Source organism: Coffea arabica, chromosome 2e (genome assembly GCF_036785885.1).
Source record: "Coffea arabica cultivar ET-39 chromosome 2e, Coffea Arabica ET-39 HiFi, whole genome shotgun sequence".
NCBI lineage: Eukaryota > Viridiplantae > Streptophyta > Magnoliopsida > Gentianales > Rubiaceae > Coffea > Coffea arabica.
Genome location: NC_092313.1, coordinates 28,460,785 through 28,480,296, shown reverse-complemented (window position 1 = coordinate 28,480,296; position 19,512 = coordinate 28,460,785). Strand labels below are relative to the sequence as shown.

General features: G+C 35.0%; 2 protein-coding genes across 6 annotated transcripts; one reads left to right on the top strand and one right to left on the bottom strand.

Annotated features, from left to right (window-relative positions):
* Positions 1–267: 267 nt before the first annotated feature.
* Positions 268–5,898, top strand: LOC113732287 (putative disease resistance RPP13-like protein 1). Of its 4 annotated transcripts, none has more exons than XM_027257979.2 (4): positions 268–4,698; positions 5,056–5,137; positions 5,280–5,445; positions 5,528–5,898. In XM_027257979.2, exon 1 carries the CDS (start codon positions 377–379, stop codon positions 4,679–4,681), a length of 4,305 nt encoding a protein of 1,434 aa, XP_027113780.2. In that variant the 5' UTR covers positions 268–376; the 3' UTR covers positions 4,682–4,698; positions 5,056–5,137; positions 5,280–5,445; positions 5,528–5,898. The 4 variants fall into 4 exon arrangements, with proteins under 4 accessions (XP_027113780.2, XP_027113777.2, XP_027113779.2 ...); XM_027257976.2 differs by having other exon boundaries at positions 5,056–5,154; XM_027257978.2 differs by having other exon boundaries at positions 5,056–5,165.
* A 2,545-nt stretch (positions 5,899–8,443) lies between these two features.
* LOC113732286 (polyamine oxidase 1-like) lies at positions 8,444–17,412 on the bottom strand. 2 transcript variants are annotated; one of them, XM_027257975.2, is made up of 10 exons: positions 17,169–17,412; positions 16,805–17,054; positions 16,301–16,438; positions 16,082–16,143; positions 15,816–15,970; positions 12,911–13,054; positions 11,413–11,562; positions 9,267–9,521; positions 9,078–9,159; positions 8,444–8,996 (listed from the first exon to the last, which is right to left on the bottom strand). In XM_027257975.2, the coding sequence occupies exons 1-10, from the start codon at positions 17,224–17,226 to the stop codon at positions 8,788–8,790; spliced, it is 1,503 nt and encodes a 500-aa protein (XP_027113776.2). In that variant the 5' UTR covers positions 17,227–17,412; the 3' UTR covers positions 8,444–8,787. The 2 variants fall into 2 exon arrangements, with proteins under 2 accessions (XP_027113776.2, XP_071936371.1); XM_072080270.1 differs by lacking the exon at positions 12,911–13,054.
* Between the last annotated feature and the right edge of the window lie 2,100 nt (positions 17,413–19,512).

The following is a 19,512-nucleotide window of genomic DNA, read 5'->3' as shown; positions in this document are numbered from 1 at the left end:
AAACATAACAAACCCTTTCAAATCAATGCCTAATTTGTCTTAAAAGGCAATTGTGGAGTTTTAACAAAATTTTATTGTGGCGTCAATATTTGAGCTTTGGCAATAATATCATTTGTTTTCCAACTAGTCATCCAATTGAGACAAATCATTTATACCTTTTAAGAGTAGCACTGCATTGCTCGACTTATGACGTAACAATTTGGTCCAAAATTTCCAATTTCTATATAGTAAAAGAGTATATTATCCCATAAAAGTTGACGTTGACTTATCACTTATCAGAAGTAATAGCGATGCGGTTGAAGCTGGAAAATATCATCACATTTTTCAATTGTGAGTTATTTGTCCCTCGTTTGACTCTCTGCTAAAGAAGAAGATCATGGTTTGGTGGGAGGCAGTTTTATCACCAGCCCTTCAAGTTTTGTTTGACAAATTAGCTTCAGGAGACATCCTAGAGCTTCTGAGAAGATGGAACATAAATGATTTGCTTCTTGAGAAGCTGAAGATTGCTTATTTCACCTGCACAGTGGTGCTCGATGATGCAGAGGAGAAGCAGTACTTCAATCCAGCAATACAGACATGGCTGGACATGCTGAAAGATGCTGTTTATGAAGCTGAAGATGCACTGGATTTTCTGGCCACTGAAGCCTTGAGATGCAAAGTGGAGCTTAGCCCTCAAAGCCTTTCAAATCAGGTAAGGAATAAGAACTTTCTTGCAAATAATTTTAGTCCATTTGATGAAGGAATGAATGTCAAGATTGAGAAGATTATTGAAAAACTGGAATTCATTGCAAAACAAAAGGGTATTCTTGGTTTGGAAAGTAGTGGAAAAGGGATACATGGAATGATGCACAGAACTCCAACAACTCCATTGGTTGTTGAATCTTGCATTTATGGCAGGGAGAACGAAAAGGAGGACATAATAAAGTTATTGTTAGCTGATGATGGAACTAATAACCAGGGATTCTCTGTAATACCAATTGTGGGTATGGGTGGGATTGGCAAAACAACACTAGCTCAGATTGTTTACAATGACAAGAGGATAGATGAGGCTTTTGATGTAAAAGCTTGGGCTTGTGTTTCAGATGACTTCAATTCGATAAATATAACCAAGGCACTATTGGAATCATCAACTGCTAAACCTTGTGATACAATGAACTTGGAGCTTCTTCAGAGGGGCTTAAAACAAACTTTGAACAAAAAGAGATTTTTAATTGTTTTAGATGATGTTTGGAATGAGAATTTTGAGAATTGGAATGAGTTATCAATCTCTTTCATGGATGGGGATCCACGGAGTAGGATCATTGTGACTTCTCGTAACGAAGGGGTTCTAAGAGTCATGAAGGCACTCCCAGCTTATCGTCTTAAGGAATTGTCAGATACACAATGTTGGTTGTTGTTCCAAGATCACACGCTGGAAAATGAAGACTCAGAAAAGTACTTGACTTTGAGACAAATAGGCAGAGAAATAGTAAAGAAGTGTCAGGGCTTGCCTTTGGCTGTGAAGATGCTAGGAGGCTTATTGGCTTCAAAATTAGATGTCGTCTATTGGAATCAAGTCTTGAATAGCAACCTGTGGGATTTACCTCAAAAAAAGAATTCCATTCTGCCATCCCTAAGACTGAGTTACCATCACCTACCTCCCAATTTGAAGAGGTGCTTTTCATATTGTTCAATATTTCCCAAAGGCTATGAATTTGAAAGGAAAAACTTAGTCTTGCTGTGGATGGCAGAAGGGTTTGTGCAGCCAGGAGAGAAAATTAGTATGGAAGAGGTAGGTGACGAGTACTTTTCAGAGCTACTGTCAAGGTCATTTTTTCAAGAGTCTGCGCTCAATAGATCTCGGTATGTCATGCACGATTTGATAAATGATTTGGCTGGAAGTGTATCAAGGATATCATGTGTTAGGCAAGAGGAGAATTGGCAAAAAGAGCATCTTGAATGGTCTGAAAAAGTTCATCATTTTTCTTACATTCGCAGCAAATATGATGTCTTCAAAAGATTTGAATCACTGACTGAGGTGTCTTTGCGCAGCTTTTTACCTTTAGGATCAGTTTCTGGAACACAGTTCTGTTTCCTGAGTAATAAATTTCCGTGTGACTTCCTGCCAAAATTCAAATGTCTAAGGGTATTATCTATGAGTTGTTATTTCATTACTGAACTCCCAGAATCCATTGGGAATTTGAGACTTTTAAGATACCTTGACCTTTCTTATACTAGAATCAAGAGCCTTCCTGAATCTTTGAATGTTCTATACAATCTACAAACACTTTTATTATGTGACTGTGCTGATCTTAATAACTTGCCAGCTAATATTGGAAAATTGATTAATTTGCGGCACCTTGACATCAGTGGAAGTGGGATACAAGCAATGCCAATTGGAGTGGAAAATTTGGTTAGCCTTCGATCATTACCTGAATTTGTTTTGGGTAACGTTGGTCCTCGTGGAAGTGCAACACAAGAGATGCCAATAGGAGTGGATAACGTTGTCACCCCTCCATTTCTACCTGAATTTGGCTTGGGCATTGTTGGTTCTCGCATTGATGGATTAAGAAACTTGTCACATCTTCAGGGTTCACTTTCACTATCAGGGTTAGAGAATGTGGACAATTTGTGGGATGCAAAGAATGCAAACTTAAAAGGGAAGCAAAAACTTACCACATTGGTGATGGAGTGGAGCAGCACCTTAAGTGAGTTGCAAAATGATAGAGTTGCAACAGATGTCCTTGAGATGTTACAACCCCACCAAAATCTAGAAAAGTTGACAATTAAGGGATACAATGGTAGAAAGTTTCCAACTTGGATTGGGGATCCTTCATTCTCTAAGTTGGAGTGTCTGAGTGTAACTGACTGTAAAAGATGCAGATCTTTACCTCCACTTGGATCTCTACCTTCACTCAAGCATCTCTATATTAAAGGTATGGATGCAGTAAAGAGTATTGGTGCTGAGTTTTATGGGTTTAGCAGTTCTTCTTCAAAATCTTTTGCATCACTAGAGACTCTAACATTTGAGGAGATGATGGAATGGGAGGAGTGGCTCTTACCTACTAGTGATGGCCACTTGGAAGTATTTCCCAGTCTCCAGGAACTTCAAATTGAGAAGTGTCCAAAACTGCGACAGCAATTACCTCAGCAACTACCTTCATTGGTAAAGCTACACTTAACTGAATGTGAGCAGTTATCTGTTTCACTTCCTCAGATTCCACGACTGAAGATTTTGAACTTAAGAGGCTGTAACTATATGCTACTTAGCAGTAATCTTGCAATCAACCGTCTTGCTTCATTTGAGCTTCACAACATTTCAAGTCTGAAGCATCTACCAGAGTGGTTGCTGCAATATATGCCTACACTTAAGTGGTTGGTCATTGTTGATTGTTCTGACTTTGTACATCTGGCAAGATGCAAGAACGATATGCAATATTTAACTTCTCTTCAGCATCTTGTGATTCGTAATTGTTCTATGTTGGTTTCATTGTTTGAGGAAGAACAGCCGCTGCCTCAGAAACTTGAATACTTGGAATTGGACTCCTGCCATAGTCTGAAGAAGCTGCCACATGCATTGCATAGCCTCACAGCTCTACAAGAACTGATTATTACAGATTGTCCAAGACTTGAGTTGGTTCCTGGGACCACATTCCCTTCTAACCTGCAAGGCTTGGTGCTCCGAGGACGTGGTCTAGACTTGTTACCTGAACCAATGATAAACAATATCACATCCCTCGAGTACTTGTGTATTGGGGGGTGTTTAGTTCTTTCTTCATTTCCAGGAGAAGGGAGGCAAGTTCCAACTACTTTCAAGCAACTCACGATTGATCAGTGTCCCAATCTTGAGTTTCTTCCTGAAGGGATTACACAGAGTAGCAACATATCCCTTGAACTGCTAGAGATTTTCGACTGCCCTTCTATCACATCCTTCCCAGCCGGCCATTTGCCCACCACATTAAAAGTACTTACCATTTGGAATTGCTGTAATCTGGAGTCACTAGAAGATATTGCAACTGATTCGATGTCTCTTGAATCTCTTCGGATTGGTAACTGTACAAATCTCATTTTCTTACCCAAATGCCTAAACAAGCTTGGATGTCTTGACTATTTGGAAATTGATGGTTGTCCTGGGATTGTCTCATTTCCCCAGGGTGGACTTCCTTCCCGCAGCCTCAAAAAGTTGCATATACTTGATTGTGAGAATCTTATGTTCCTGCCAGAGTTGATGTTAAGCCTCACATCTTTGAAAGAACTGAAGCTGTCCAATTGTCCTAGCATCGCCTCCTTGCCAGATGTTGGTTTTCCAATTAACCTTGTCTCACTAGAAGTCAAGGATTGTGAGAACATTACACCATTGTCCAAATGGGGTTTGCATAGACTAGCATCACTTGAGAAACTCAAGATACATGGTGGGGTCTTGGATGTTGTTTTCCCTGAGTGGTTGCTTCCTTCTACTTTAGACACTCTTCACGTTGGAAACTTACCTAAGCTCAAGTCCCTTTCTCCTTGGTTGCAACATCTTTCTTCTCTAGAGGAACTAAAGATCATGGAATGCCATGAGCTCTTTAACTTGCCAAAAGAGGGAGTCCCACCAATGCTTTCTTTCCTAGAGATCAGAGGATGTCCTAAGCTGCAACAGGACTGTGAAAAGAATTGGTCCGAGATCGACCACATTCCCTGCATTTCGAATCATTTGTGATGCAGACACTGCACAATGTAAGTGAAAACATATCATTTGAAGTTCTACTAGAAAATAATTATCTCGCACAATTATAGACTATCATACACCATCTGGTGACATACTCTAGACTTGGAGTGGTAATTCTAGAATGGTGGATTCTTTGTCAGGTCTAAGTTCAGTTTAATCCTAAGTTATAGTTCAGATCTCCAAATAAAAGTTTTTTAAATAAATAAATAAATAAGCTTAAGTAGGTGGTGTGTACAAGTACTCTCTTGATTGGCATGATCCTAATATACTGACATCAATTTCTTTATTCTTTTACCAGTTTGTGGTTTCATATAGCTGATACCATGTTTAAAGTATTATCATTTGATGATTTTCCTTGACTACAGATAAGCTGGTGGAGAGAAGTTTCCTGGCTCTTTAAGTCTGAAGAATTGAATGACTAGAGTGCTCTTTCAAGCCCAAAATCCAGTTAAAGAAAGTTTAATGTAACTGCCAAGTAATTTCGGATAAATGCATGTCTAAGCATTCTGAACTTCTTATTTGTAAGTTGTAACATCTCTGTAAAAGATGAAACGTCTAACATTCTATTTTGATCTCGTAACATGTGTAGCTGTGCCTCTGTCAGCCGTGATTTTCCTTTGCTGCTCTCATTCATGGAATTTGTCCACCAAAGAGCTCATGCATTCTGACCAAGTTCCTTCCCTGAAAAACACGTATGCCTATTAAGGTGTTGACTGCAAACTCTGTCATCGGTAAATGTCTGGTCTTGCAGTGAGGTAAACATGATTTCAGGTCTGGTTTTTTTGAACCTTCAATTGTTTCTCTAAAATTTGTGATCAAATATTGTTTCTGTGCCAGGGTTGTCTTAAGGTGGTATTTTTTCCCATCATCTCAAGCCTTGTCCCCTATTCGCCATCCTATGGAAAGGCTTCAGTACTCTCAAACATGAACTAGGCTTCAGTATTCCCAAACATGAACTTCAGTTCCTAGATTTTGGTATAGACATGCAGTTCCCAAGGGATGAACAGGATACCTTGGTTTCAAATCTTCATTTTACACAGCTACCAAATCTGCACGGTGCAGGATTGTGTATTGTGCTCACCAAAGAATACATCCAGGAAATAGTTTTGAGTTCTGAATTTCTTTTCTTCGATATACTGGTAGAACTATCGAGTATCTTGAATTGTCAACTACTGAACAGAGATAACATGGCCAATTTTTTTCTTACATTTGAGTGTGTCAATTTTAATCCTTTGTCAATACTAGTAATAGTTCACGTGCTTTGCACGTGATTGTAATATCTTAAAATATATTTATTCTTTAGATACTAAAAATTTTTTATGAAATTTTGATCACCAACATCATAATAATAGTATTTTATATTATTTATTATTTTTAAGCTAGTTACTTTTAAAAATTTTATTAAATGAAAAGAGATAGAAAACATTCCAATGTAGTTGACATATCCCTTAGCATTGAATTTGAAATCATGAACCAAACACTTTTTGATTTATAGCTTGAATTCTAACATATCAAATATTGATAATATCATGTTCTATCAAAATTATTGTATATTCATGATTCTATTGCATATAAACCACAATCATCACAATTTTTTATAAATGAATAATATAATTAAGTTAGAAAATTAAACATACATGTAATTTGAATTCTTTGTATTATGTTAATTCTATTATTGTTAATAATGGAGTCTAAATGATCAACCACGTAAAGTTTTTTTTGGTTTGTACATTCTAACAATTGAAATTTTATAGATAGAGATAGTTGAAGTTTTTTCTATTTTGCTTTTCTTTTATTCATGTTTTTAGCACAATCCAATGCGAAACAAAAGCAACAAGTCTACTTTTTTCATATAAGCACAATATTTTTGGTTTTAGTATTAGTTTTTTCGATGATCATGGAATTGGAATGAGAATTGTGGCCAATTAATAATTTTAGTATTAATTTTTTGGTGTTTTATTTTTTAATTGCCAACTTTTAATCCATAACCGCTATCATTATTATCAACTATTGGAATGCACTAAATATGTCTAATTACAATTGTCACCATAAATAAAATTTACTCTACTTTTTTCATATAAGCACAATATTTTTGGTTTTAGTATTAGTTTTTTCGATGATCATGGAATTGGAATGAGAATTGTGGCCAATTAATAATTTTAGTATTAATTTTTTGGTGTTTTATTTTTTAATTGCCAACTTTTAATCCATAACCGCTATCATTATTATCAACTATTGGAATGCACTAAATATGTCTAATTACAATTGTCACCATAAATAAAATTTACTCTACTTTTTTCATATAAGCACAATATTTTTGGTTTTAGTATTAGTTTTTTCGATGATCATGGAATTGGAATGAGAATTGTGGCCAATTAATAATTTTAGTATTAATTTTTTGGTGTTTTATTTTTTAATTGCCAACTTTTAATCCATAACCGCTATCATTATTATCAACTATTGGAATGCACTAAATATGTCTAATTACAATTGTCACCATAAATAAAATTTACTTAATTTTAAAGCATTTCATTTCATAACCGCTTCCATTATTCACTAATGTTGCAATACAATAAATATATGTAATCATTAGAAAAATAAGGGTAGTTTGGACATCACCAAAAACAATTTGGATATCATTTTCATTTTATCATTCTTCATTTTAAATTTACCCTTATTATAATTCTTATTTTATCATTAGAGATGACTTCTGACTTGATGGATGGACTTGGTTTGCTCAAACCAATATTGTTTGTCTTCCCCTAGATCTGAGTGATTTGGACGTTGTCTTTGGTATTATTTGAATTGTATTCTAGTTTTTTAATTCATTTTCTATTTATTTTATGTCATTTTATAAATATTTTACAATTTTTTTTCAATTTGTTTTTTGTTTTGATCAGTTGCTATTAATGATAATAGTGGTTCGTATGGAACTATTTCAGATTTCTTTTTCTAATTTAATACTGCTATTTCAGTTATAAAGGTGTCATCATTTTTTGTATATTGAATTTCCATTGGGTATATCATGAAAATTCTTGATATTGGTAAAAAGCACATAATTGTAAAATTTACTCGCGATATTTGTATGAAGATATACAGATAAATAAGGGTTTTCTTGTTCTTGTATGTTTCTCCATTTTCTAGAGAATATTTATTTTTTGAAATTGATTTTTTTTTTTACAATCTCAACTAATGACTCATGAGAAATTTTTCATGCTTCAATTAATAAATTTTGAAACGTATAATAATTGGAAATGGAGTTCAAGAGTAGGTAAATCGTTTTTAATGAGAAATTTTAAATTCTAGTTACCAATACTATTAAAATGTAATCAATTGGAGTGTTTTATTTCTTTTAATTAGTGCCATATTAAAATGCAATAATTCTAATTAAAAGACATGAAGGTAATTTAGGGATAACAAAAATTAAGATAAAAAAGTGCTTACACTTGCACTCCCTAAAACCAACATTCATACTTTTTATATACTAACGATAATGATTAAACTTCCCTAATGTGTAAATCTTGCAGGAAACTTTGTCTGGAAATTATGCATACTGATTTGCTATCTTATTTCGTCTGTACTGCAGTGAATTAAAGCTTTCCTTGTGCCTTGTATTTTTTGCACTTACCCTCGGTCACTGGGGCTTTTAAAATTTAGTTCTACATGGCACTTGTCTGTCTACTTCAGCCTAGTCTCTAAAAAGTTAAAATTAGCCTTATCTCTAACAGGAGCAAAAATATGCTTGAACGCCCGTTTAGAATTAAAAAAGATTGTCATTCATGAATCAACATCATCTTAGTTACACTTAAATCTCGTCAGTGACCCCTCCAATACATGCTATATTGAATAATCTAATGCATAACCAAACAGATTCCAATCAAAGTGATCCTCCCGGAGCCTCCAGTTACATTGTTACCTATTCAGGAGATGAAATTCACTAATCATTTACATGATTTCTTGCTCTTCATCCTTTCTTCGTGTTGCAGAACATCCATGAATTGGATTATATTCTTCCCTCAAATCTGTCAGGCGAATGTCCTTCCTAATAATGAATTGTTATCTCTGTCAAGAAGTGTGTATCCAACTGTCCACTTAAATCACACAATGGCCTCCGGAAGGCCTAGCTTACTACTACTAAGAAAGAGTTTTCTAGGTATATCATATTTGTGGAGATTTGATACTGCGTCTGGTTGCGCTAAAGATTCTGTCAGAGCAAGCAAGGGCTCCAGGAGAAAAGCTTGATTTTCATTCTTTCTTCCCTTGTCCTTCCTCATTTCTTCCAATAGAGCTTTACTTGTGTCTATGCCTGCCCAAAAATCATGGTGATATGAACTTCTAGAGCTGAGATTAATCCAACCGAGGATACTGAGTTATATGCATCAGTTACCTGAAAGGTAAGCTCCGTGCACGTAACCGCTGAACTTTTCACTTGTGTGCTCTCCTGTGAAAAACACCCTTCCAACTGGTGCCTGCAGGCCAAAAAAACTAGAAAACATTACTAATTTGATAGAAAATCTAAGGCAACCAAAACTTAATTTAATCAGCCCTGCAAGATTGTAATAGGTACAATGTAGACCTTAATGTCATCAACATGTTGGTGATTAACATAGATTGGATAGTTACTATAGCTGCCGCGCTGGAACCGATTGTTCCACCAACGTGGTACAAGAATGTCGAGAGCATCTGGTATTTCTGGTCCAAACATGTTCCTCAGAACTTCCATGGCTTCTCTCAAGGTTTCTTCATCCGGTTGAGCTTCAACGCGTTTTGACTCCCCATTTGTTAATGTCACCACCAGTACATTTGACCCGGGGTATGCGTTCTCCATGTGCTGATCAAATTAAAACAGATCAACAACAACCAGCTTGGTTCAGTTTGGTGAGTGGTGTTTTAGAATACAAGTTACATGATTAACACACAAAGTCCTGCAGCAACCACATTTAACTGCTCTAAGGTAAATGAATCATTGCAGAATAAGCCTGCACTGGGGTAATCTCTGCATCTGCTATGACCAGATTAGTACTAACATTACTGAAAGTGTTCCAGAATCACATTGCATCTCCAAACATTGATTGATCTTAAGCACACAAATCATCCCAAAAGAACCCTGCAGTACTAGTGCAATCTCCATACTAGCTATAATTCCAATGTTACTCGAGAAGTCTCGAATTTATAATTCCAATAACTGATGTAAGTATATGTTTTCCTGGTGCAGCTAGACAGCCAGATATCAGAAACAAAAATATATGTGCTGCTGCTCTGTGCAAGTATTGGGAGTATGATCAAACTAAGTATAGTTTCTATAAAGAGTTGTGACAGATTGCTGACAGTTTTTCAAGGGCAAAAAAGTAATTGGCACGAGGACAAAAACGTCATTAGCACACAGCCCAGAACATGACAGATATGTATATTAACTATCCGAGGATCTTGACTAGACTATCACAAGGTAAAAGACAGCACACTAGAGAATCTATAGCAGAATATTGAATCTGCACTTCATGTGAAGAATGAAATGGCAAGAATATTACAAGTAAACCCTCAACTTCCTCTAATTAGCCTTTTAATAAAATTTAAAAAAAAAATCAACTACTAAAAAAGCCAAGGGAAAAATAACGAAATAAAAAAAAAAAGCAAAAAACAAAGATGATGTAGCATGACCTATTCAATGTAGCAGGACAGGAAACTCTAAGAGGTTAAAATGGTCATATAGTTGCTCAGATTAAATTGACTGCCTAGTGACAGAAAATCTATAGCATGGAAAAAAAGCCATCTGTGCAGGATTGGATGTTTTCTCATATCAATGAAAAGACAAAAGCAAAAATTTAATCAATATGATCACAATCTCTAGAGATACATGACAGATGTAGTTAGCTGAAAATAGTCCCCAATTAGTTCCCGTAATTGTCCCATCTTGTCATATAAAAACAAAGCCTGCCAAACTGGACAATCTTATTTTATTTGGAAATTATGTGAGAGCAATCTTCCACACTATTGTCCAAAAAACACGTACACAAAACACTAGATTAGGAGGGTGTTGTGAGGGGCAGAATTCTTCTAAGAACTGGCATTGCTGGATTAGCTTATTTTAACATTTGAATTATTATTATCAAAAAAAAAAAAAAACATTTGAATTATTGGCCAAACTGCTATTCAAAACAAGCAAGATGTAAGCTGCAAAAGAAACTGAAACTTAAAAGAAGCCATTTGTTTGTATCTTATTCTTCCAAAGGAAAAGAAGAAAATGTTTTAGTCCTGAGTTCAAACCGTTCGTCCCGCTTCTTAAAATCCCGCCCCTCCCCTGGTGAAAAGTTAAAACAAAAAAATAGTTGAAGGGAAATGATTCATCTTGTTGAACTAGTTAGGTCTGTACAGAGTATAATTTTCAGTTAGCTCTCCAAAAATAATATTTAATAATAACATAGATGGCTCTCAAGTCACATTGAAAATAGAAACTTCCTATATATAGGCAACCAAAAAAAAAGAAAAGAAAAGGATCATATTCTTTGACGTCATGAAAGCATTGCTTATAATAAAAACATGACATAATCCAGCAAAAACCCAAAATGGAACGGAATGGCCTTTGTCCATATATGCATACAATGCAATCAAAATTGATTCATTTGCTAGAAGTTAGAAAATAATACCATAGTATACATTCTATATTATGTATACATCATTTTCTGTATGTATTATACTAAAAAGAAAAATGTAATTGTACCAACCTGCCAGAATGTATAGTAGCCTCTGCGCTCGTGGGCATAAATGAAAAACTCCTTTTCAGGCCCACAAGGCCAAAACTTATAGGGAAACTTCAAAAAGATCTTTGTATACACCATAACATCACAATTGCTAATGGCTTCTGTTTTCCATCTCTGTTGCATTATTTTGAAAAACTGTATCAGTATTCAATTCAGGGACTCCATGATTGAGAAAGCTCATAACATTTTTCACATATAAGGGACCACAAAAACAAATTGCATCTGTATTTGAATTATGAAAGTAGGTACATTTTTATGGAATTGTCCAAGGCACATTGCAATTTGGACAATTATTATTTCATATCAATTATTTCAGCCTAAACTCTTAATTTTTTTTTTCCAAGTATATTAAGTCACATATAGTCACTTTCACAGATTATTAATACATGAGCTCTTCCAAGCAAGCATGATTTTACAGCCCCATCAACTCTGCCATTCACTTTCAGCTTTTTCTATGAAATTTGAAGGCATTTGAGGGTGGTGGTGCCTATGGAGATGATGCCCACATTGACAATTGAGTAGAAAAAGTGTTCAACCAATACTCCTTAAAGTAGTGCAAAAGAAACTAAAATCCCCATACCCCATTACTCATCATTCATGTTGCTTTTTTCTTTTTTCTTGTTGGCTTACTTTAAAGAAAGAGCAAATTTCTTTAATGTTGCCTGCCATGTTTAATATATATATATATACATATGAACCCTGAACATCTATGACCTATTCCACAGACCAATTAAGCACTAACTACTACTAGAATATTGAACCACAGCCTATCTCAATACTGTGGATTGTGCAGATGCAACCCCTGGTTTTGCACAAGGGCCAGACACATAAATAGATGGATAGATGGAAGAAGAGACAAGTATACAGCTTTTGATATCTTAGAAGAAAGAGTCCTGCAGATTTATTTCAGTATAGCAAGGGGGAACTACATTTAATAAAGGTAGCTAAACTGTCCATCAATAATGACCTCCTCTTCAACCTAGAGACATTTATTATATGCAGACAGAATCCCACAACACATGATTGTCCAAGGCAAATAGCAAAAGAAAGAAAGAACCTAGTCAATCTCTACGTGTGAATACTGTGCAGGTGAGCAACTTCGGTTGTCCAGAACCTATAAAAATGGACCCATAACTCCTACTGGCCATGACCACATTTGCAGGAGTTAATGTGAACGCCATTGAATGGTCAAGATCTCACAAGTCCCTTTTGGTCAATAGTGTCCTCTGCAATTGATTTATGCAATCAAAAATTTGTTTTACTTGCATTGGCAAGTTTCTAGGTGTCAAGAATCATTGCATGATCATTTATTATGCAGAAGTATATTTTAATCCAAGAAAAAAAAAAGAAGAAATTTCTAGGGTATATATACATATATATATATTTTTTAACTTCTTAAGGGGACCAATAATTGAATAGAAACTGACGGATTAAGATCTTAATGAAGAAAGATGAGACGTACGGGTAAGGGGGGTCTGAAGGAAATAAGGTTGCTTTGGAGGACACCAATGCTAACGGACAAAATCACGTAATTGGCTTCGTAAACGCAACCATCCTCCGTTGTCACCGAAACGCCGTTTCTCGAGTGCTGTAATTCCCGAACAACCTGCCCCAATCATCATCAATTCCATGCACAAGTTGACAACAAAACAAGAAATTAGTCAATTTTTTCTTTACTACTATAATTATGCATTTATTTGTCTACAAGTATATATTACTCCCTCCGTTCCATTTCATTGTTAACGCAGTCATATATTTACTTTCTGAATGTATTAAAATAAGATTTCACTTTCTAAAAGTTAATTTTTTAAAAATATTTATCATTTAAAAAATTTAACTTTTTCCACGAACCAACACCTTTCTCTTACTTTCAAAATTTGAATCTGAGGACAATAATATTATAAAATCACCCAAATCTAACTTATTAGAATATAATAATTACATGATCCCTTAAAAAGTTGGCTTCTCAAATTATGGATGGGACGGAGGAGGAGTACTAGCAATGCTACTGTTAGGATATCAAGAATGCAATTGCCGAGGCTGCCAATACCGGTAATGTCACCATTAGGATACTCAGAAGTCAAACCAAGAAAATCTGTGCCGGTTAGTCCTATTTTTGTGACTTAGCTTTCAAAAATGTGCAGTGAAACCTATAGGCTATGACCTTTTTGTTTTTGCCTGAGATTCGATACATTGAATTGGCCAAGAAATTCCACAAAATTCATTGAATTTTCTACCCACAAGCGCAAAATCAAAATGTCATTTTAATGAAGTTAAGTGTCTGATGTATGATGTAGATAGTTCCAATCACTAATGCCCTTTAATTGCCAAAATCCGAAATGGAGTCTACATCCCAATTTCTCCTCTTCAAGTTGTCAAAAAAATTTCTCTTTGCAACCTTTCCAAGTCAAGTCAATGTTTTAGTACCTGATTTTTGCACTAGTATGAAATACACACTGTTGCTATTTTTAGACTAGCAAGGTGACATGCAATTTAGTGTATACCAGTATCCTAGTGGTAAATGTGAAAATTATGGAAGAAAGAAAGATGAGGCAAATGTCAAGGCAGCACATTGAATGAAGAAACTGACAAGACTCTTATTTTCTCCATGCTCCTTGTTTTGTGTTGATTTGACTGGCTACTTGCATATTTAATTTCTCTCATGAGTAAAAGGACGTCCATAACGCATATGCATAGAAATATACAACTATTCCAAGATGGTGGATGTGGGGACTGACGTAGGTAAAATTGTGTAGCACTAAACAGTACATAATTAAATAATCTACTTCAATATTAAATTACCAAAGAAGAAAAATAAAATTCACCCAATCTTACAAACCTTAATAACAAGTGACTATGTCACACATCACTTTTTTTTTTTTTAATTAAATCACAAACAGACATCTGCATCTGTTTTATAATCTACAACTAATCCTATTCGGATCGGATCGAATCCCTTATGAGAATAAACTCTCCTAACATTATTCTTTCTATTCCTAAGGGTTTCGAATCCGAAACCTCACGGCTAAGGAATGCAAACTCGTTGGTGCACATCACCTTATTCCATAAGTTATTATTGTGTCCGTTTTTCTTCTTTGTTTCTCATCTCCATGATCATAAAATGGATTGAACATTCCAATTTTTGAATCTTGCAGGGAGAAAGAAAAGTGTAGGACATCAAAAGAAACAAATTGAATTGCTAAAAAGGGAGCGACGTCTATGTCTAGAAGCCTGATATATGCAAACAGGATACCATTTCTAAAATCTAAAAATATGGATTTCCCTGCTTTTAGAACTCAAGAAGTAGGCGACATTTTTTTTACCAATGTACTTCTAGTACGTCCCAAAAACTTGTCTAACTCCGAAAAGGAAAAAAAGTAAGGAGCTAATTACCTGAAAGGTCAAATTGTGATTGTAACAAAGAACCAAGTTAATTAGATTACTTAGAAATGATATTGAAAAGCTTGCAACATGGACCCTTTCAACATACTACTACAGCCCACTTCCCAATTCTTTTACTCGAGCAAAACATCAAAAACTAAAAACTTCTTTAATTAACTAGGAAAAAGATATTGAGCATCAATTTGTTTAAAAAAGATGCCCAACTACAGCATTACAAGCAATTCTTTTTAATATCCATTTCCCTTATAAAGTTAAATCAAACAATTTAAGATACCCCATTCACCAATCTTGAACCAAGATTTGTGATATTTATTCCTGAATTGTAATAAAATATGAAAGTGCACAACCTACCAAACTGGATGACATAAAAACCAAATAGGTACCTATCTAAACTAACAGTAAATGAAGAATAGAGAAAAGGGCTTTGAGAACAAAGTCGCTTTCTGTATACACTTAAAAAGTAGGTCGATCGATCTCAACAGCAAGAAAACAAAATATATATGAGCGAAAGCAGTGCAAGAGTACAAAAACTCTATTAGTTTTAGGTTTATGCACTAATCACTTTCCAACCCCTATTTTCCTTTTCACTACCTTTTAACTAAGCCAATTAGAGCATGTAACGTGTTAAGCTTTTCCAGCTCATGATTGGGTAATTTATGGGCAAACTAAAGCCAAATACATGATTAACTTAATTGCATTAGACAAGACAGTTTTTTTTTTTTTTTTTTTTAAAAAAAGAAGTAACACGTTCTAGAATTTTATGAACTTTGGTGTGCCACCACCTTTATTTATAATCGACATTGCAAAAATTGAGAGATAGAAATCTAATATGTGATTTTCGAATTGTCGTTCGTAATGTTTGTCTTATAATGCAGAAAATCAAGAGTTAGAAAAAGTAAAAAAAAAAAATTTAAAAAAAAACTTTGACAATGATGTTTTAGTTAATAATTAGTAGTAATAAGTACCTTATTGAGTTTTAAACGGCTGTCCAATATCTTATCCTCCTTGGTAGTAAGAAAGGTTTCTGCCATTTTATAGAGCAAATGCTCATACCCTCTTTGGTCAGCAACCAAGAATTCTCTATCTCCAAAATCCACATATGTTGATATTGGTTCAACCTCTGTAAAATGTGTAAAAAAAAAATAATTATTAGCTCAGCTTCATTATTTTCCATTGGGAAAAAACTTTCTCGAAAATTATTTTTTTACCGAGATAAATAAAGTTAATCGACCTGCCATTTCAAAATCATGCAGAATAAAGTCAATTGCCAGCTCAATAGGAGTCTTTGGAGTGCTGCAAGAAAAAAATAATGAATCAAAATTATTACTCCTATACAATTGAAGAGAATCAATTAATGCAATGAATCACGAGAAAGGTAAAAAAACATTTTTGGGTAAAAATTTTAATTTCCAAAAAGAAAAAAAAAGTTAGAGGAGAGAGAAAGTCATACGACGGCGTTTCAGCAAGAACTGACACATCATGAGCAGTGGAAGCGTCATGGTTGGCCTCCTGACTCAACCGCTGGATTGCGGAGTCCACCGCCTTTTTATATGAGTCCGCCGCTATTCCACTTGGAAAAATCTTCCCACTAATTTTATCAATTAAAACCACAATCAACATCAAAACAACCCAAAAAAAATACAGAAAAACAAGGAAAAATATTAAGAAAACAATGTTAAAAAATTCATGACAAAAAAAAAGGAGGAAAAAAAGAAAAACAGCCCAGAAATTATTAGAATTCAAGAAAAACAATGAGAAGAAAATGCTAGCTCACTCAACCGCCACCTAAACTTTACGAGCAGAAAATAAGAAACTATACAAAATTTCTTATTTTCTGCGTTTAATTTCTTATTCCCTGAATTTAATTTATCGAGCGAATTAAGCTCAGGGAATAAGACTGGCAAACTTTTAGGTTTGCCAAAAGAAACAAAAAACAACAATCAAGAATGCATACCTCCGATCATAGATGTTGTAGCGGGCGTAGCTATAATCGGAGAAGCAAGTGCGGAGGTTGGATTGTTTGGCGAGTTCCCAAACGGGATTAGATTGTTTGCCACCCACACCGGCAATCCAACCGGCGCCGAGCTCAACCGTGACCTCGCCGAATTCCTCCTTCCTTATCCTCCCGCCTATCCGGTCTGACGCCTCCAATATCAACATGTCATCCACGCCATTTTCCGCTAACACCTTCGCCGCCGATATCCCTACGTGTTCAGATGCATGCAAACGTTTAAAACAATAACGAGGCTATGAATTTTTACGGTGAAAATCAAGAGAAGCACGTCCAGTTGAGCGTCTCTGTATCAAGAATTACGCACCTGAGATACCTGCCCCGACTATTATGACAGAGCTGCGGGGATTTTTGTTGTTGTCCATGGAAGATTTGAGCAAGTAGAGGGAAGAGTGGAGGAGCTCAGAGAAATGGTTGGGGGAAGAGAAAGAAAGATGTTTATGATGATGATTATTGAAAGATGAGGTATCGTTTGTGTTGTCCAGAGGGGAGGTAATAGCGGGAGACCGTTTTTATAGTTTCTTTCTTTGCTAGCTCCCTCCTCCCCCACTTCTCTCCTTCCTCTCTCTTTCTCGTTTATTGTCCTATATATATTTTTTTTAAAAAGGGTACTTGTTGATATTACCTTTTTCTTCAGAAAAAAAATATATAAACTTTTAAAAATGATTAGACAGTTAAGGCGACTCGTTCGAATTTTAGAGTTTTTATAGTGGACTTATTTCTTTCTTTAATGTTTTAATTCATGCCTTCTCGGTCACAGATTTATCGCCGTGAATAAATTGGATATAAGAGATAGACAAGTACGATTATATTTTGTGCAGTTGTACATAGCTCTGATGAATTCTCACAGATGAAAACGACAAATACCATACAATACAAACTTTGTGTGTAATTGTGTCGAGTTATTGATTTGTTATAGATTTAGTTAATATTCAAAACAATAATGATTGTACTTGTTATTATTTTTTTTAAAAAATATTCTCACAAATGAGAACAATAATAGTATATCCATATAATGCAAATGGTGTGCGCGGTTGTATCTGGTTATTGATTTTCTGTAGGATTCGGTTGATAGTTATATAAATTTGTTCTAACATGTTTGCTTGTTTGTGTACATAAATTCTCATAAATGAATGCAGCCGTATTCATGTAGTACTTTTTTTTTTTTTTTTTTTCGACACAGGGTTGTCCGGGTCAATCCTTACGGGCCCGACTAATCCCCTGCGACCCGGGCCTTGGCTGCACATAATTGCAGCAAAGCAAATTTGCATATGCTCCCAAGGCCTAATAAATGTTCTCTGTATTAAAAGTGTTAGCATACGTTACCACACGTATATACAAACATAGGCAGAACCAGAAAATTTCCTTCGAATGGACGAATTCTAATTCAACTAAAACTTAAATATATATATATAACTTGAAATATTTTTATTTTTTACGAGTACAAATTTTTTGAGATTCCAACTTTTTATAGGAGAACTTAATTTTTCAAAAGCTGGGGGGCGGGGGCCCCTCCCTAGTTCTACCCACGTATGTATAATTAGAATTTTTTTTTTTTTTTTGTAGGGAATGGATGGCGTATACAGAAAGTAGAATTTTAATTAAATAAATATAAATAATTTATTGGGATGAACTAAAAAGAGGCAAAAAGGAGTACAAATTAATTTTGGGCCAAGGAAATGCGTCTCTGTAGGCCAATTGGATTTGTGCAGAGGCTAGGAGGGGTAGATCAGTCAATTGGAAAAGGCTAATTTCGGGAATCTAAAGTTGGGATTATAGGTATAAATTCGTATGCAAAACCGGAGTTGGGGAATTAATTTGAAAAGTCAAAGTCCGAACACGTGTGGCTGAGGTGGCCACCAAACATGTGTGGCCGTCAACGGACCGACCGTGTGGCCACACGTGAGCATTTTAAATATGTTTACTGTCTGGGGTTGGTTTATTACGTTAATTACAAAATAACCCCTTTTAAAGTACACGTTTTTACCTTTGATCTCCTTATTATTGTCCAATTTGAATCCCGAGCTTTTTTTTTTTTTTTTCTTTTTGCTCTTTTCTTTAATGTAATGCAGTCACTTTAGCAACATCAAATTAAACGGTGCAGATACAGTCCAATGAACGGAGATATACGCCTTCAATTATGTCAATAATTTGTCAATTTAATAAAAAAAAAATTCATTAAGGCATTTAGTTTTAGGAACACTTAGGGAATCTTTATCCACAAATCGTAATTAGAGTTTTTTTTTTTTTGTTTTGTGTAGGGTGTTTTTTTTCATTCTCGTGTGTGTAGGGTATACATGTCAATTCTGTGAATTTAAAATGACAAAATTGGATTCAACTTGGTGGTTTAATTTGCTTAGTTGCTCGTATCATATTTGAAAAAGTTCAAAAGTTTAAGTGTCAAATCAAACAATAAAAGGAAAAATTAAGAGTTTAATATCTTACCATAGTGCATTTTGAAATTAACCCTCTTGTATTTGGGATTCTAATTTAGAAACTAACGTGACAGCCAGCTATAGCCTATAGGCTACTATATGTTGACAGCTAAAATTCTCAAAGGCTAATGGGAGGCCTAATCAAAGTATCGAAGAGTATCTCAATTATTTGTTGTTACATGAGGTTGCGATTCCAAGTCGGTATAAATACTATTC